We start from the raw sequence: 14,626 nt of genomic DNA, 5'->3' as shown, positions 1-14,626 counted from the left end.
CATCTGGAGTACTGCGTCCAGTTCTGGGCTCCCCAGTTCAAGAAAGACAGGGATCTGCTGGAGAGGGTCCAGCAAAGGGCTACAAAGATGATTAGGGGATTAGAACATCTCTCATATGAGGAAAGGCTGAGGGACTTGGGTCTCTTTAGTCTACAGAAAAGAAGATTGAGGGGGGATCTTATTAATACTTACAAATACTTAAAGGGAGCGTGCCAGGTGGATGGGAACAGTCCTTTTTCAGTGGTGCCCAGTGACAAGACAAGAGGTAAGAGGCACAAACTTGAACATAGGAAGTTCATCTTAACATGAGGAGGAACTTCTTTACTTTGAGGGTAGTGGAGCACTGGCACAGGCTGCCCAGAGAGGTTGTGGAGTCTCCCACTCTGGAGACATTCAAAACCCACCTGGACGCCGTCCTGTGCAACCTGTTGTAGGTGACCCTGCTCTGGCGGGGGGGCTTGGACTAGATGATCTCCAGAGGTCCCTTCCAACCCTGACCATTCTGTGATTCTGTAATGAAGAAACAAATCTTTACAGCTTGCAGGCCACTACTGTCTGGTCCTGTATAAGCAACTTTAAGAAGTTGAAGCTATAGTCAATAAAAACACCAGTACAGTAACAAAACAGAGCAAACAAAAAAATCTCCCAAGCCCCAGGGTTATGTACTTACAAGTAATCTTTAAACCAGAAATGAAGTCATTTCTGTAGAAATGACTGTGAAACCTCAGTCAGTACTTCCACCTTCTGGTTTTGCAGTGACAAGACACATAATTGTGCCTGGATGAAATCACACATGCTCTGCACCATTTTAAGAGCTGCTAAAGGAAAGCAGCCCTCCACCTACCAATCAAAGATCTGCTTGTCATCATCACAGTAACAACAGCCTTGACTTTCAATGTGCTGGTCTGCAAAAAAGGTTTCCCCTCCTGCTACCGCCCTGATCTCAAAAGGTTTCTGACACTGGACATCAATTAGGATTAATGCAAAACCTGAACTTCAGCAGCACAAAGTCATCCTATCCCAGCCTATGCTGAGCCTACGGTACAAGTAAAGAGCGTTTCCCCCTCATTCTGCTTCAAGGCAACCAAATTCTACCCTTAAAACAATTCTGTAAAGAGATTACCTATTTCATCAGCCTTGAGTGCCTACAGGCTGCAGAAGACAACAGCACTGAGTGCCAGAAAAAAACACACCTCTATTTCACAAAAGGAAGTACGAAGTACAGGCTTGAGAGGACTTTCCAAGGAACCAGCATCTGCCCACCACCATTTCCAAGCAATGGGAAAGCCCCAGTAGAGGGGCAAGCCACCTGCAGGATATCTAGACTACGCACAGGGGCATCAGTTGTGCTTTCTGTTCAAGTGCCTTTACTTGCAGGAATAAAGTTAGAACCAGGAAGAGGATGAAATCTTGGCATTTGTGGGGTCCATTATTTGATTCACATATGACAGCAAGCAGCCCAGTAATTTTGTGACTACCTTGACAGTAAAGTTGAAGCAGATTAAATCACAGACTAGGCATGATCCTAGAATGGACAGGCATCGCTAGAAACAGAGATTTTACCAGCCTTTGTTTAGTATGGCCCACAGCTCATACCAATGCCATTTACATACCATCACAAAGCATCCCACTTGACAGACAGATCTTAAGTACTCAAAAAATACCAAAGCCATTCTTTCCTTCCCCGTGACCCAAAACATGGCATGCAATTCCAGTTACTCACCTCAATGTTGCACCAACTTCAACAGCAAGATTCAAACAGCCTCTGATCCATGTGATTTGCCATGTACAGCAAGAGACATCCCTCTGTGCTCAGAGCAAACTAAATAGAGTAAGTGAACTTCCTAGTGCAACCCTCTGTATGCAAGCCGCAAACACCCAAAGAAGGGATGTTTGGGACTTAGTCTTCTGATGATGTCAGAAGTTTTTCGTATACAGGTTTCTATAGATCTACTTGCTTGGCCTTATATTCAAATGAAACATAGTGCTATGTTGGAGTTGGGTTTTTTGTCACATAGTTTTCTCATAACAAATGCTAAGCTGGGCTACTGCAAAAAAAAAAATCTGCATATGTATCACATCCATTTCACAGGTCATTTTTCACAGCATCTCCTTAAGCAAATAACTTTTCCAACAACAACTGAGCAAACATCTGGATGGACAGAGGCGGACAGTGATTAATTCTCATTACAATCTCTAGTTTCTACAGAAATACAATAGAAGCTTAAATTTCAAGAGTATTGATGCCAACTCTATGCACACTGGCAGAAGTTTCTATCATACAACTGGCTTAAAAGGAGAATTTGTCCCCGCAGTTGTAGATCCAAGTCCTGGAGAGAACAAATATTTTAAAAACATGTATTACAGGTCAGTATTAAAGTACCAACTTTGAAATCAAAGGTAACTGTTCTCAAAATGTCATTAGCGGACCATCTCCTGTGGAAATTAGGGTACTGGCAATTCAGCTTACAGTTCTGAGAAGTATTTGATTTCCACTTTGAGGATAAACAATTATAAGAATTTAACAGTTGAAGAACAAACATGTTTTCTGCTTTCAGAGTTGCAGAAAAAACATGAGAATACTTCAAGACTGAGATGAGTGCTCCAACTGGAGTAAAGTTCTGCTTAGTGCAGTTGCAGTACCTTGGGGAAAAAAAGGAAAAAATGAAGTTTGAACATTAGGATTTACATCCTCAAAGACTTAAAATATACTTCTTCCTCATTCTCAAAGAAAAGTGGGACTAAATGACTCTGCTGCCTAAAAATGAAGGCCATCAAGTAGTTGAAGTCTCCACTGAACGAACAACTATAGAACAGATGATGCTGCACAGATTTTTGCCACCTTTCAGCAACACAGGTATATTCCTCCAGTCATTTCCCACATCCATATATGCACAGCTTTTAAGGATGTGAGAGAATATAGACACGTCAGTGCTGTAACTGAATTCCAAAGGGTTTGCAAGATGAGACCTGCATTTTTAAGGCTCTGCTCAAGTTCAATGGTTTCTTAAAGTCTTATCACTAAGTAATAAAAACAGCTGGCAACCAAGCAGACCTTGTCATGTGACCATCAGCCAATTATAGCTAATAAAAAAAATTGGTATAATTACAGCAATTCTGTTTTTCTCATACTTATCCACTTTTAAATGCTGTGTTACTGCAGGGATGTTGCATTTAAAGCTTTCTAAATACAACATTATGGCCAGAATCACCAGGATCAGGTATGCACAGGTATTTTCTCAGGTTGAACGCAATTCACCTAAAGAATTAATTTTAAAGGTTCAGAACGATGGACAAAATAGGATCACTGCATAGTTAACTGTCTCATTCCCAAATGAGACGTATCTTCATCTTGAACCAAAAGCGGTTTTAATCGACACCACATTCCCTACTTAAAGAAAATGGGACCCGATGAAATCCATCCACGAGTCCTGAGGGAACTGGCTGATGAAGTTGCTAAGCCGCTTTCCATTATATTTGAAAAGTTGTGGCAGTCTAGTGAAGTTCCCACTGACTGTAAAAGGGGAAATGTAACCCTCCTTTTCAAAATGGGGAAAAAAAAGAAGAACCAGGGAACCGCAGGCTGCTCAGTCTCACCTCTGTGCCCAGCAAGATCATGGAGCAGATCCTCCTAGAAACTCTAAGGCATAGGGAAAATAAGGAGGCGATCAGTGACAGCTAACATGGCTTCACCAAGGGCCAGTCATGCTTGACAAACTTGGTGGCCTTCTACGACGGGGTTACAGTGCTGGTGTATAGGGGGAGAGCAACTGATGTCATCTACCCGGACTTGTGCAAAGTGTTTTGACGCTGTTCCACTGAACATACCGGTCTCTAAATTGGAGAGACGCAGATTTGATGGATGGACCACTCAAGTGGATAAGGAACTGGCTGGATGGCCACACTCAAAGGGTCAATGGCTCAATGTCCAAGTGGAAACCAGTGATGAGTGGCATTCCTCAGGGGTCAGTACTGGGATCGGTGCTGCTTAACATCTTTGTGAGCAACATGGACAGTGGGATTGAGTGCACCCTCAGCAAATTTGCTGATGACACCAAGCTGTGTAGCACAGATGACATGCTGGAGGGAAGAGATGCCATCCAGAAGGACCTGGACAGGCTTGAGAGGCGGGCCTGTGCAAACCTCATGGAGTTCAACCAGAACAAGTGCAAGGTCCTTCACCTGGGTCACGGCAATCCCACGCACAAATACAGTCTGGGCGGAGAACGGATTGAGAACAGCCCTGAAGAGAAGGACTTGGGGTGATGGTTGATGAGAAGCTCAACATGAGCCAGCAATGCGCACTTGCAGCCCAGAAGGCCAACCATATCCTGGGCCGCATCAAAAGAAGCGTGGCCAGCAGGTCAAGGAAGGTGATTCGGCACCTCTACTCCACTCTCCTGAGACCCCACCTGGAGTACTGCATCCAGCTCTGGGGCCCCCAACATAAGAAGGACATGGACCTGTTGGAGCAGGTTGAGAGGAGGGCCACAAAGATGATCAGAGGGCTGGAGCACCTCTCATATAAAGACAGGCTGAGAGAGTTGTGGTTGTTCAGCCAGAGGAAGAGAAGACAAGACTCCAGGGAGACCTTATTGCAGCCTGCCAGTATCTGAAGGGGGTCTACAGGAAAGCCGGAGAGGGACTTTTTAGAAGCGCATGTAGCGACAGGATGAGTGGTAATGGCTGCAAACTGGAAGAGGGTAGATTTAGATTAGACATCAGGAAGAAATTTTTTATGTGGAGGGTAGTGAAGCACTGAAACAGGTTGCCCAGAGAAGTTGTGGAAGCCCCATCCCTGGAAGTGTTCAAGACCAGTTTGGATGGAGCTTTGAGCAACCTGGTCTAGTGGAAGGTGTCCCTGCCCATGGCAGGGGGGTTGGAACTAGATGATCTTTAAGGTCCCTTCCAACATAAACCATTCTAAGATTCTGTGAAAAAATCCAGACCTTGGTAACACAGACTGAAGGACAGTATGGAACAGATGCTGCCTGTCAGCATTGTGGAGGAGTGGCAAACCTGTACCCACATGCAACTACAAACAAATGCTGCTGGTGTTGAGTAGTTTGGAACAATGTTGATAGCTTTGTACTTTCAGGGATGCTGAACCTATGCTTGCTGATCATTCTTCAATTTTTTTTTCCTTTCAGATCTTAGTAGATTATTTGCACAAACACACCATGTTCACTCATATTTTAGCAAGCACCAGTTCAGGGAGAGCCTTGTCCTTCCTGCTCAGAGCTGTTTTTTACTGTTTATTCTCCTCTACGACTGCTGAAGCTGTAGAAGTTCAAGAAAGATGCCACTTTCACATTCCATTTGAAAATTATTTTAATTCTATAAAACTCATTTTTCACATATTTTGTACAAAAGAGGAGTTGTTTTCTCTTAATTACAGAAGAATCATTTCAACCTTGAGATTTCAGCTAAGTGGGTCCAAAACAAAACAAGACTGGGTTCTATTGGTTCTGGAGGGTCCCAATACAGCTCACCCAAGGTCTCTTTCCAGTTTGGCTCTCATGGTTATGGACCACCTTGATGGAAAACACCCCACATCATTGACTCTTCGGAGGCTTGTAGTGAATTCGGCAACGCTCATTAAATACCTGAGACACCAAAACAGAAGAGCAAAAGCGAATCAGCCCCCTGATGATAAGAACGTCAGAGCTAGTCCAGGCAACTATCTCTTCACGTAGCATCCATCTCAAGCTGCCCAGCCCTGCTGTACCAATAAATGGTACTTACCAAGGCATCTGTCTCCATTCACGTTCTCTCCTGGCTTTAGTGAATCCAAAGTTTGCAGCCTGATGCTGGGGGACTCCACAGCACTAAAACTGTGCTCCCTCAGGTAAGGCAGCCTTATAATCCCAGTAGCCTGCTATCCTCAAAGATGATGATGCTTTTTTGTTTTTAAAGAGGGAGCGATATTATCAGTGGAAGGCTCCTGACCGGCTGCATTTTTTTAAGTTCACTCTGGTGTTCAAATTTGTACATTGTATTCTTCTCTTTCGTGAGTAAATGCATTTTACATTGTCATGACAGCTAAGAAGAGGTGCAAGGGCTCTTGGAAGCTACGTTCTCACTTTTAGTTATCTGACCGCAGGTGCTGATGCTGCCAACACTTCTATGCAAAAGGCACACTGCTTTTGCCTCACTCGCCTCTGGCATCCTCTCTGTGTGAAATTTAGCACACAGAACTAGAGACTGAAGATCGTGTTCACCCAGCTTGAACTGCAGGCCTTGTCAAGCAGACCGCTTACCCTAAGGAGGGCCAATAAATGTGACTATTTAAAGGAAGGCGGTCTGAATCAGAAGCACAACACAAGTTTACAGCAAAGTTACAGGTGCTCTTTACAAGCAATTTAGTTAGTTATCATTTTGGCTCCAAGCTTTGTTCAATGCATGTCCTGAAAAGCGACATGAGCACCACCTCACAGCAAGTGGAGGCACTGGCAGTTATTAGTTGCCCCATCAGCACTCCTGCAAGAGCATGTTTTGCCAAACTGTCCAGAGACTTTTCAGATCCAAATGCCTGTGATCTTCAGGATGTCAGGTTTCCTGAACCTTCCCACTGGCTTCACGTGCAAGTGTGTGGTCTTGTACTTTTGGGGAAGTTATGCATCACATTATTTTAAACCGTATCTTCCTAGCATCCACTACTTCTAAGCTGATATCCTTATTCGGAGTTCAGAACCGGTGGCAAATTCAGCAAAAGTGAAGTTTGCAGCGTGCATCTGTTTTAGCAGGGATTCTTAACAATTTTTTAGCATGGATTCTTAACAACTTTTTAGTAATTTTCAACTTATTTCCAAATGAAATTTACTTTAACAAACAGGCACATGTTACAAACTGCTACTTCGTATTGCAGAAAAAAGTTGTGATACAGTTTCTTTCACACACACACACAGATAGCCTGTCCCGCTATGTTACCACATGCAATGGAAGCCGCTGAAAGAGTTAAGAGTATCCAAAGGTCTGAGACCAGATAAGCCATAGAAGGAAACTGTAGAAATTAAGAGCTACAAAGGGTTCCTATTCAGAAGCATTTTAATGCTAAGCAAATTGCACCATTTTTGACCATTGTCTGTCAAAGACCTATTAAGGGCATACTTAAAGGGTACTGGAAATACACTCTAAAACACCATGAGGGTCTCCTGCATCAAACAACACAACAAAAAAATAACAGCTTCCAACTTGCTAGCATGCAAACTTTTAAAGCATCTTTAACAGTAACTCTGCAGCCTATGGAAGGAAGATCAATACTGCAGTCTTACTAACACTGCCTCCTACTTTTAGGATCAGTGACCCACAGATCTCAGTGTGTTACTCAGACCAGTTAACTCCATTGGTCTACCTGTCAAGTGCTATTCTCATTTTTCAGACAGGAAAAACAGTGCCTGACAAACCTTCACATTCACGTTACTATGCAGAAGTTTGACTTTGCTGTCTTTTATGTATTTATACAAAACACTCCAGCTCCAGGATGGAGGTGCTGTACAGAGACTACGCAAGCGTCTCATTTTGACAGTCAGTTTCTTGCTTAGTATCAGCCAAACAAAATGCCACTGTTTGCATTTCTATAGAGCAGCATCTTTCTGTATGCCATTGTTGCTAGAGCTACCCAGACTAAGTGTTTGAAAATAATTTTGTTTCCTCATCAGATTTTTCCAATCAGTTTTCAGTTGGTTAAGGTTAATGTAAATATGTAAGTGCACTTTCCAAACAAAAGTCTGCAACAGTAAAAGAGTGGAGGTCCTCACCTGCAAATCAATAACCACTTCCATGTAACAAATTGCATTCGGTCCACAACTATGACCGGCTCTAATTCCTTCAGTGACATATTTTTACAGGCAGCTATATTAGACATCTATGCCTATATTCAGGCGGAGACAATAATAGCAGAGCTGGAGACAAAACCCAGAAATACTTTTCTCTTCAAGCCTTACTTGAAACACTAGTATGCAATACCTCACTATTTATAAGAAAGATGTTCTCCATCTTCAGGAAAAACTGGACATTTCTGTCACGAGCAAAAGCTTAAGATAGCTACGGGAAAGCACTGGCACCAGTGCCGACTTTGGTGCCAACTCTGGGCTTAAGGATGGAGATAGCTGGGGGGTGCCCCTGCCCTTTTAAATAAAACTGACAGCAGGGTTGCCATAAAATGGTTGCCGCTAGTGGCCTGCAGCATGTTGTTAAGGCTGTGGTGTTACTTAGTCATGTCTGAGCTGGCTTTAAATTAATTAAACTGAAGGGCGTGATTAGCTTTTTCAGACAGTATAGAGGCAGTAATGACAGCAAAACACGCCTGGAAAAATGTGTAGATGGTCATCTAATCGGCCTGCACTGAGCTGTACTGTGGTGAATACACAAATTGTATTGCAGTTATGCTAATGCCATCTAGAGGACTAAAATCCTGAAGCAGAGATTAAAAAGGGAGCTGCAGCTAGTACTAGCTGTTTGCAAAAATCCTTTTTACATTTAGAGAGGGAAAGATGTTCTCTTTCCTGAAGTACTGAAAGCTCTGTAGAGAGCTCTCTGAAAGAGCTACAACAAATGAGAAAAGTATGCTAGACGTGAAACGCTGCAGTGACAGAACACAGCCATCTCAGTATTGAAGCTCAGTGTTAAGATCACTTTATAACAAGAGAGTGTCTGAGGCCATCAATCCAGAGGGTGATCTGCCCCCTCTGCTGACACTGGAGAGTAATGGCAAGCCTGCCCTTTGCACCAGGGAGCATCAGTCCAAGCCTGCAGAAGCTCCTTCAGAAAAAGTTTCCATTTCTACAGCCCCACTCTGTTCAGAAGCGTGATCAGTACCAAACACAGCCAAATTTGAAAGGCTCCTCCCTCTGATGCTGTTAGAGGCCCAGCAAAGCTTTTCAGACAGGCCACCAAGGAGAAGCCTATAAAGCCCTTAGCCACTGGGCAAGGCGGAGAAAGGGATTTACACAGGGAGTACTCCACAGTCCTTCCTCTCTTCTCAATCAAACAGTTTTCTTTCCTTTGCAATGCAACTGAAAAGCTTTGATCTCTGCATCCAGAACTGGGAAAATGACTGACCTGAAACATTTCCCTCAGCAATGCCTTCACCTATTTCTCATTAACCTGCTTCATATGGCACTAGTCCCACGCCTCCAGTGCACGACTGCTGGGACACAACTTCATCACTGTTTTAAATGACTGAGTACCTTCCAGCTTCTGTCGTTTACCACTTCTTCAACGTTCAGCTCCGACTGCATCAATTTCAACTGCAGAAAATAACAGATAAAAAGGTTATTGTCAAACAGGCATTCCCACACCCTTCAGTATTTCCTACCATTGTGACTTTCGAGATCACAGCCCCAGGACCAGCTCCAATGGTGCAAACTAAAGGGTACAATGCATAATCATCTGGGAAGTCTGGCCCTTCCACTCAGCCAATACTCAGGGCAGACTGAAGTCTACAGGGGCACAGTGAAGGCAGAACTGCAACACAAGCCTGGCAGAAGTAGCTCCTGATTACTGATGCTCCCTTCTTAAATATTGCCCATCGAGATTTGCTAGCAATCAACTGATTTACATGAACAGCTTCACAGACAAAAATAACTATGCCTAATTCATGCCCTCAGCATGGGGAATGCCAGTGCCGGGCTTAGCTCTGCAGTGTTCAGTTATCATTCTCCCATACATGCATTATTAGAGTCATACAGGGAGCTGGCAGCAAAGCTAGGACTGAACATGGATCTCAGACTCTGGATTAAGAATGAAAATCATAAAAGAGATCCCCTCCGCTTCCTTTGCTGTCTACTCTGTGCACTGACCAAAAAAAAATATCTACAGGGACAGGCCATGTATGTCCATGCTATCTGAACCAGTTAATATGTTACGTGATCACAGTAGGACAAATCATGTTTACACAGATGCAAAAGCTCTGGCAAGAACTACAATATGCAGCTCTTGAGCACACACTCAGCCCATAAGAAAGGTAAGAATCTCTTTGTTTCGCACCTACTAGAAACTCCAAGGAGCGCACATGAGAGTTGTGTTCAGATGACGTGGGGTAACTGGACCCTGCCACAAGGCCCTGAAGCAACAGTAGGAGATGTAAGAACCATCTGCCATTTTCACTTACATTTAGGATGTATCTTTGTTGGAGTCTTTAACACAACAGACTAAGGATCTGAGTTTATCCATTTTAAATACATGGTTCCAATTGGAGAGCTGGTGAACAGGTGCAAGCCAAGACAGCAATCGAATCAAAAACCTTCCAAGAAAGATGTCCAGACACACACAGCTAATACACCTTTTGGTGAACTTTTACCTAAGCAATAGGACCTCAAACTGTTTGAAATAACAATCCACAGGGTGACTAGATGACCAGGATTAGTCTCCATAAAATAACCACTCAGAAGAAGATCTTTAGCAGTCCAAAGAAACATTTTCCCTGCTGGAGGATGTGACTAGGTTTACAATTATCTGGACTGTCGCCCTAATTGCCTTTGACACCAAGCCTAAGCAAAACTACTACTTTAGCCTTTTCCTTAGAGTTGCAGAACTGAAGAGCAATACAGCATTAATTAACATGGCTATGCAGGGCGGGGGGTTGTTGTTAAAACATATTCTGACATTTTAACAAGCCTTAGTAATTCAATTAATATAGCTAATAATCATTATGCCGTATGTTTGGATTTCCAAAATTTATTTGGTTGGATATTTTATGACACTTCGTTCAAGTAAACTAAGATGATAACACATTAATGTAACAATCAAATGATGTTTTAATGTAAGCGGACTAAAAGAATTGGCTGCTAGGTCAAATTTTCTTACTCAATGACCTAGAAGTAATGATTTTGGATAAAGTTCTTGAATCTGTACCACTGTCGGGATGAGAGAAACACAAATAACAAGAGAAAACAGATCTGTATTGCAACCAAGTGCATATATTTGAAATGCATAATCTTCAGTGTAGGCTGTGTTCTCTCAAGATGGCTTATTTGAGTTCTAGAAAAAACACAACTCTCACGGGGAACAACAAAAAAAGCAGGGGGATGACACCTCAAAGTCCAAGTGCAAATCTGAGGTCATCCCATCAAAAGATTTCGGGGATGTTTCCAAACATTTGAAATCACCTCCAATTATTAAACACCGTCATTGTGATCCTCCTAGTGGTTTCAGTGATAGGTTTTGGGCTCAGTAACTAAATGATTTAAAGAATTGGCTCTGCAAACAAAATTCGCAGAAAATACTAAGCTACCATTCTAGTTTTCCAAACTAATACAGATGCTTGTTAGCCGCTCCACAAGTGAGGCTTTAAGAATAAAACCACTGGCCTGCCACCTGGTTCTTTTAATCGGAGCTCACAACAGAGCACTTCTCTGAAGAGCACATGAACAAACAGTTCATTCACTCCATGCCTGGGAAAAATCAGATGCTTGAGTTCAAATCATCTCCTCAGGAATCCCTTTAACTACAACTGCATCAGCGTTCGACTGCTCTTTGAAACAGGGGCTACAACAGGCTCCTCTTGGAAGTACAGGGGCATATGCATTTTGAGGTAGTTCAGCACTGCAAAAACAAAATTTCAAGACCCACCTCTACAAGTCTTATTGTATTGCAGCAGGTAAAGCCGCACCCAGGATATATGGTGATGGGATGTCTGGCTGTTATAAGAACTCCCTGTTACACTGGAAACTCAAAGGCACCAGTTTAGAAACCCCGGTTAAGACAGTCCGCAACAGAGAGGCTCACTAAACTGCTGAACACAACAGATACACCTAGCCACTGTATGCAAAAAAAAAAAGCAATAAGCAAGCAGTCTTATTTGGTATGTGCTGCAAGAATATGATGTGGAGAAAAATGTAAAGCGACCACGAGCCATCCAGAGAAGGTCTGGAAGAAAAATCAATGGAACAGTTCACATCCCTGCTCATCTCCACTCCTAGAGCTACACATGCAGTATCCTTTCAACTACAAAGGAGGCTCTGGAATGGGGGCAAGAACTTCAGCAGGGTTCCCTTCTCCACTTTGGATACTCCACTTGGATCACCTCTGGTGAAGTACACTTTCCATCCAGAACACCGAGAGGGTGTTTTCACGTTAAAATTCCTCATGTAAACCCAGAAGTCTCTCTCGCACCATCACAAGGTACTCAAAAAATTAATCCATGAAATACTAAACAATAAAAAAGTTGGTTAAGCGGAATTTGAGGTTGCCTGGCAACTTCTTGTAGAGGACAACAACTCCAATTAACACACCGAGTAAGAACGATGCTTCTGAGGGTGAGGATGAAGAGGGACAGCTTTAAGGCTGCGTAGCTGTGTGGTGCAAGAGACATACACAAAAGCTGTATTTCATTATCTTCTGGTGTTTGCATCTTGGCACTCATACTTGCCATTTGCAGATGTACTAGTTTTACAAGATCTCAAAAAGGCAAAATGAACCTTCAGGCATTCTGAAAGGACTAAGCAAGTCCCAGGTAAGTTGTACGCTAAGTGGTGTTAGTCAGTGAAGGTTAGAGTCCACTGTGGAGAAGTACACATGTTTTTCTACAGCAATGGTGTAATAGGATCTCAGAAAATGCTCCCCTTGCAGGATAAAAGCAGCTCTGTCTGGAGGGCTAGCAGAAAGGGTTCTCACAAACCCAGCCAACGGGAACCTTAGAAAAGACTGTCTGAGTCAGGATCCGCTTTGGGTTCTCTCCATCACACTGGTCTTTCCATTTGGGAAAGATACCCTCTTCTTCCTCTCTAAATGATCTCTAAAAAGCTCCACCACTCACCTTCGTCTGCTCTTTCCTGAGTTGCTTTAATAATGCTAAGTCATCCTGGGCCTTTTCCCTCTCTTCTCTGAGAGTTTTCACTACACTGGAAGTTTGAGCGATGCAGTTTTTGATGATTTTCTCTCTGCTGGTGTGAGCATCCATCAACTAAGTGGGGGGAGAGAGAAAGTCACAACTAGTTCAGCAGAGAATAAAACCCAAGTTACAAGTTAAAAGACAGACTTTCAAAAGTGAAGGTATTTCTGTGCCTATAGAAATTCCTCTGACTCTATAATCCACGTGTTGGAAGCAACACTACTTGGAGCAGCAGCTACAAAATTGATCAAAAGTCAAAGATACATATGAGCAGAAGTCTTGCAAAGTAGCACTAAAAGCATGCTAGTACCCACTTTTAAAAGAAAGACGTGGACTGGGACAACACCATCCACAGAAGCCTGAAGTGCGCTTCAAAGGATCAGTAATGCAGGACAAATAATTCCCCCACATGGTTTTAAACTGACCACATGCATGTGGTTCAGCTGTGTAGAGAAGTCGAGCATGCCAGGTACAGATACATAAAGCATGATATATCAAGGCAGTGGTTTCCTCAGAAACTGCAGATGCTTTACTGACCACTGCACATAACGAAATGTCACGAAGCACGCTGAAAGTCAAAGGAGTGCACACTCACAGACTGGTACAGCTCTTTACATGTCTGGCCAGCATCAATTTTCCCCACAAATGAAGCTGTAGGAATCGTAGTGTTTAATTCGTGGACGATTCTGTCATCAATCGTCCTCATCACCCTGAGCAACTCCTGTATTAAAAATAAAATAAAATAAAAAACTTTGCTTATATCTCTGAGAAAGCTTACTGCAAAAAATCATAGAATGCTTTAGGTTGGAAGGGACCTCAAAGTTCATCTAGTTCTAACCCCCCTGCCATGGGCAAGGACACCTTCCACTAGACCAGGTTGCTCAAAGCCCCATCCAGCCTGGCCTTGAACCCCTCCAGGGATGGGGCATCCACAGCTTCTCTGGGCAACCTGTTCCAGTGCCTCACCACCCTCAGAGTGAAAGATTTCTTCCTGATAACTAATCTAAATCCACCCTCTTCCAATTTTAAACCATTACTCCTCGTCCTACCGCTACACTCCCTGATAAAGAGACCCTCTCCGGCTTTCTTTTAGGCCCCCTTCAGATACTGGAAGGCTGCAATAAGGTCTCCCTGGAGCCTTCTCTTCTCCAGGCTCAACAACCCCAACTCTGCCAGCATGTCTTCATAGGAGAGGTGCTCCAGCCCTCTGATCATCTTTGTGGCCCTCCTCTCAACTCGTCCCAACAGGTCCACGTCCTTCTTATGTTGAGGGCTCCAGAGCTGGACACAATACTGCAGGTGGGGGTCTCAGGAGAGTGGAGTAGAAGGGCAGAATCATCTCCCTTGACCCTCTGGCCACGCTTCTTTTGATGCAGCCCAGGATATGGTTGGCCTTCTGGGCTGTGTGCACATATTGCTGGCTCACACTGAGCTTCTCATCAACCAACACCCCCAAGTCCTTCTCCTCTCTCACACTACACGAGTAAGTCTTTCAATGCAAAATTAAGTACATCAATTCCAAACAGAAAAAAAAAAAAAACAACAAACAAACAAAAAACGCACCAAACGAACAATTTCTGCACGCCAGAGTACTTGCTGCAAACCAGCTCGTCTCCTTAACAGCGAAGGCCAGAGAGGGGACACACAGAACCGGTCAGCGCCGCGTACCTCTCCCCCCGCACCGCCCCCCGGCCCTGCCCGTCCCGCTTCCCTCCGGAAACCCGCCCGCGCCGCAGCCAGACCAGAGCGCCGCTGCCCAACGGCCCCGTCCCCGCCCGTCAACGCTCCCAG

At 43.8% G+C, this 14,626-nt stretch overlaps 1 protein-coding gene across 2 annotated transcripts; it reads right to left on the bottom strand.

Moving 5' to 3' along the window:
* Positions 1–5,306: 5,306 nt before the first annotated feature.
* CCDC58 (coiled-coil domain containing 58) lies at positions 5,307–13,555 on the bottom strand. 2 transcript variants are annotated; one of them, XM_009892589.1, is made up of 4 exons: positions 13,431–13,555; positions 12,761–12,907; positions 9,192–9,251; positions 5,320–5,606 (listed from the first exon to the last, which is right to left on the bottom strand). In XM_009892589.1, exons 1-4 carry the CDS (start codon positions 13,539–13,541, stop codon positions 5,556–5,558), a joined length of 369 nt encoding a protein of 122 aa, XP_009890891.1. In that variant the 5' UTR covers positions 13,542–13,555; the 3' UTR covers positions 5,320–5,555. The 2 variants fall into 2 exon arrangements, with proteins under 2 accessions (XP_009890900.1, XP_009890891.1); XM_009892598.1 differs by lacking the exon at positions 9,192–9,251 and having other exon boundaries at positions 5,307–5,606; positions 13,431–13,553.
* Positions 13,556–14,626: the final 1,071 nt, after the last annotated feature.

Source organism: Charadrius vociferus, unplaced genomic scaffold, assembly GCF_000708025.1.
Source record: "Charadrius vociferus isolate BGI_N301 unplaced genomic scaffold, ASM70802v2 scaffold301, whole genome shotgun sequence".
Taxonomy (NCBI): Eukaryota; Metazoa; Chordata; class Aves; order Charadriiformes; family Charadriidae; genus Charadrius; species Charadrius vociferus.
The sequence above is the reverse complement of the archived record's forward strand: the minus strand, read 5'-3'. Positions and strand labels throughout refer to the sequence as shown.

What these genes read in the sequence shown, in the direction of transcription:
- CCDC58 (XM_009892589.1), bottom strand. Translation starts at nt 13,541, where the DNA reads ATGAGGACGATTGATGACAGAATCGTCCACGAATTAAACACTACGATT. An exon ending in TCAGGAAAGAGCAGACGAAG is followed by an intron (nt 9,252 to 12,760) that starts GTGAGTGGTGGA and finishes TATTTTCTGCAG; the next exon opens with TTGAAATTGATGCAGTCGGA. An exon ending in TAAACGACAGAAGCTGGAAG is followed by an intron (nt 5,607 to 9,191) that starts GTACTCAGTCAT and finishes TTGGTGTCTCAG; the next exon opens with GTATTTAATGAGCGTTGCCG.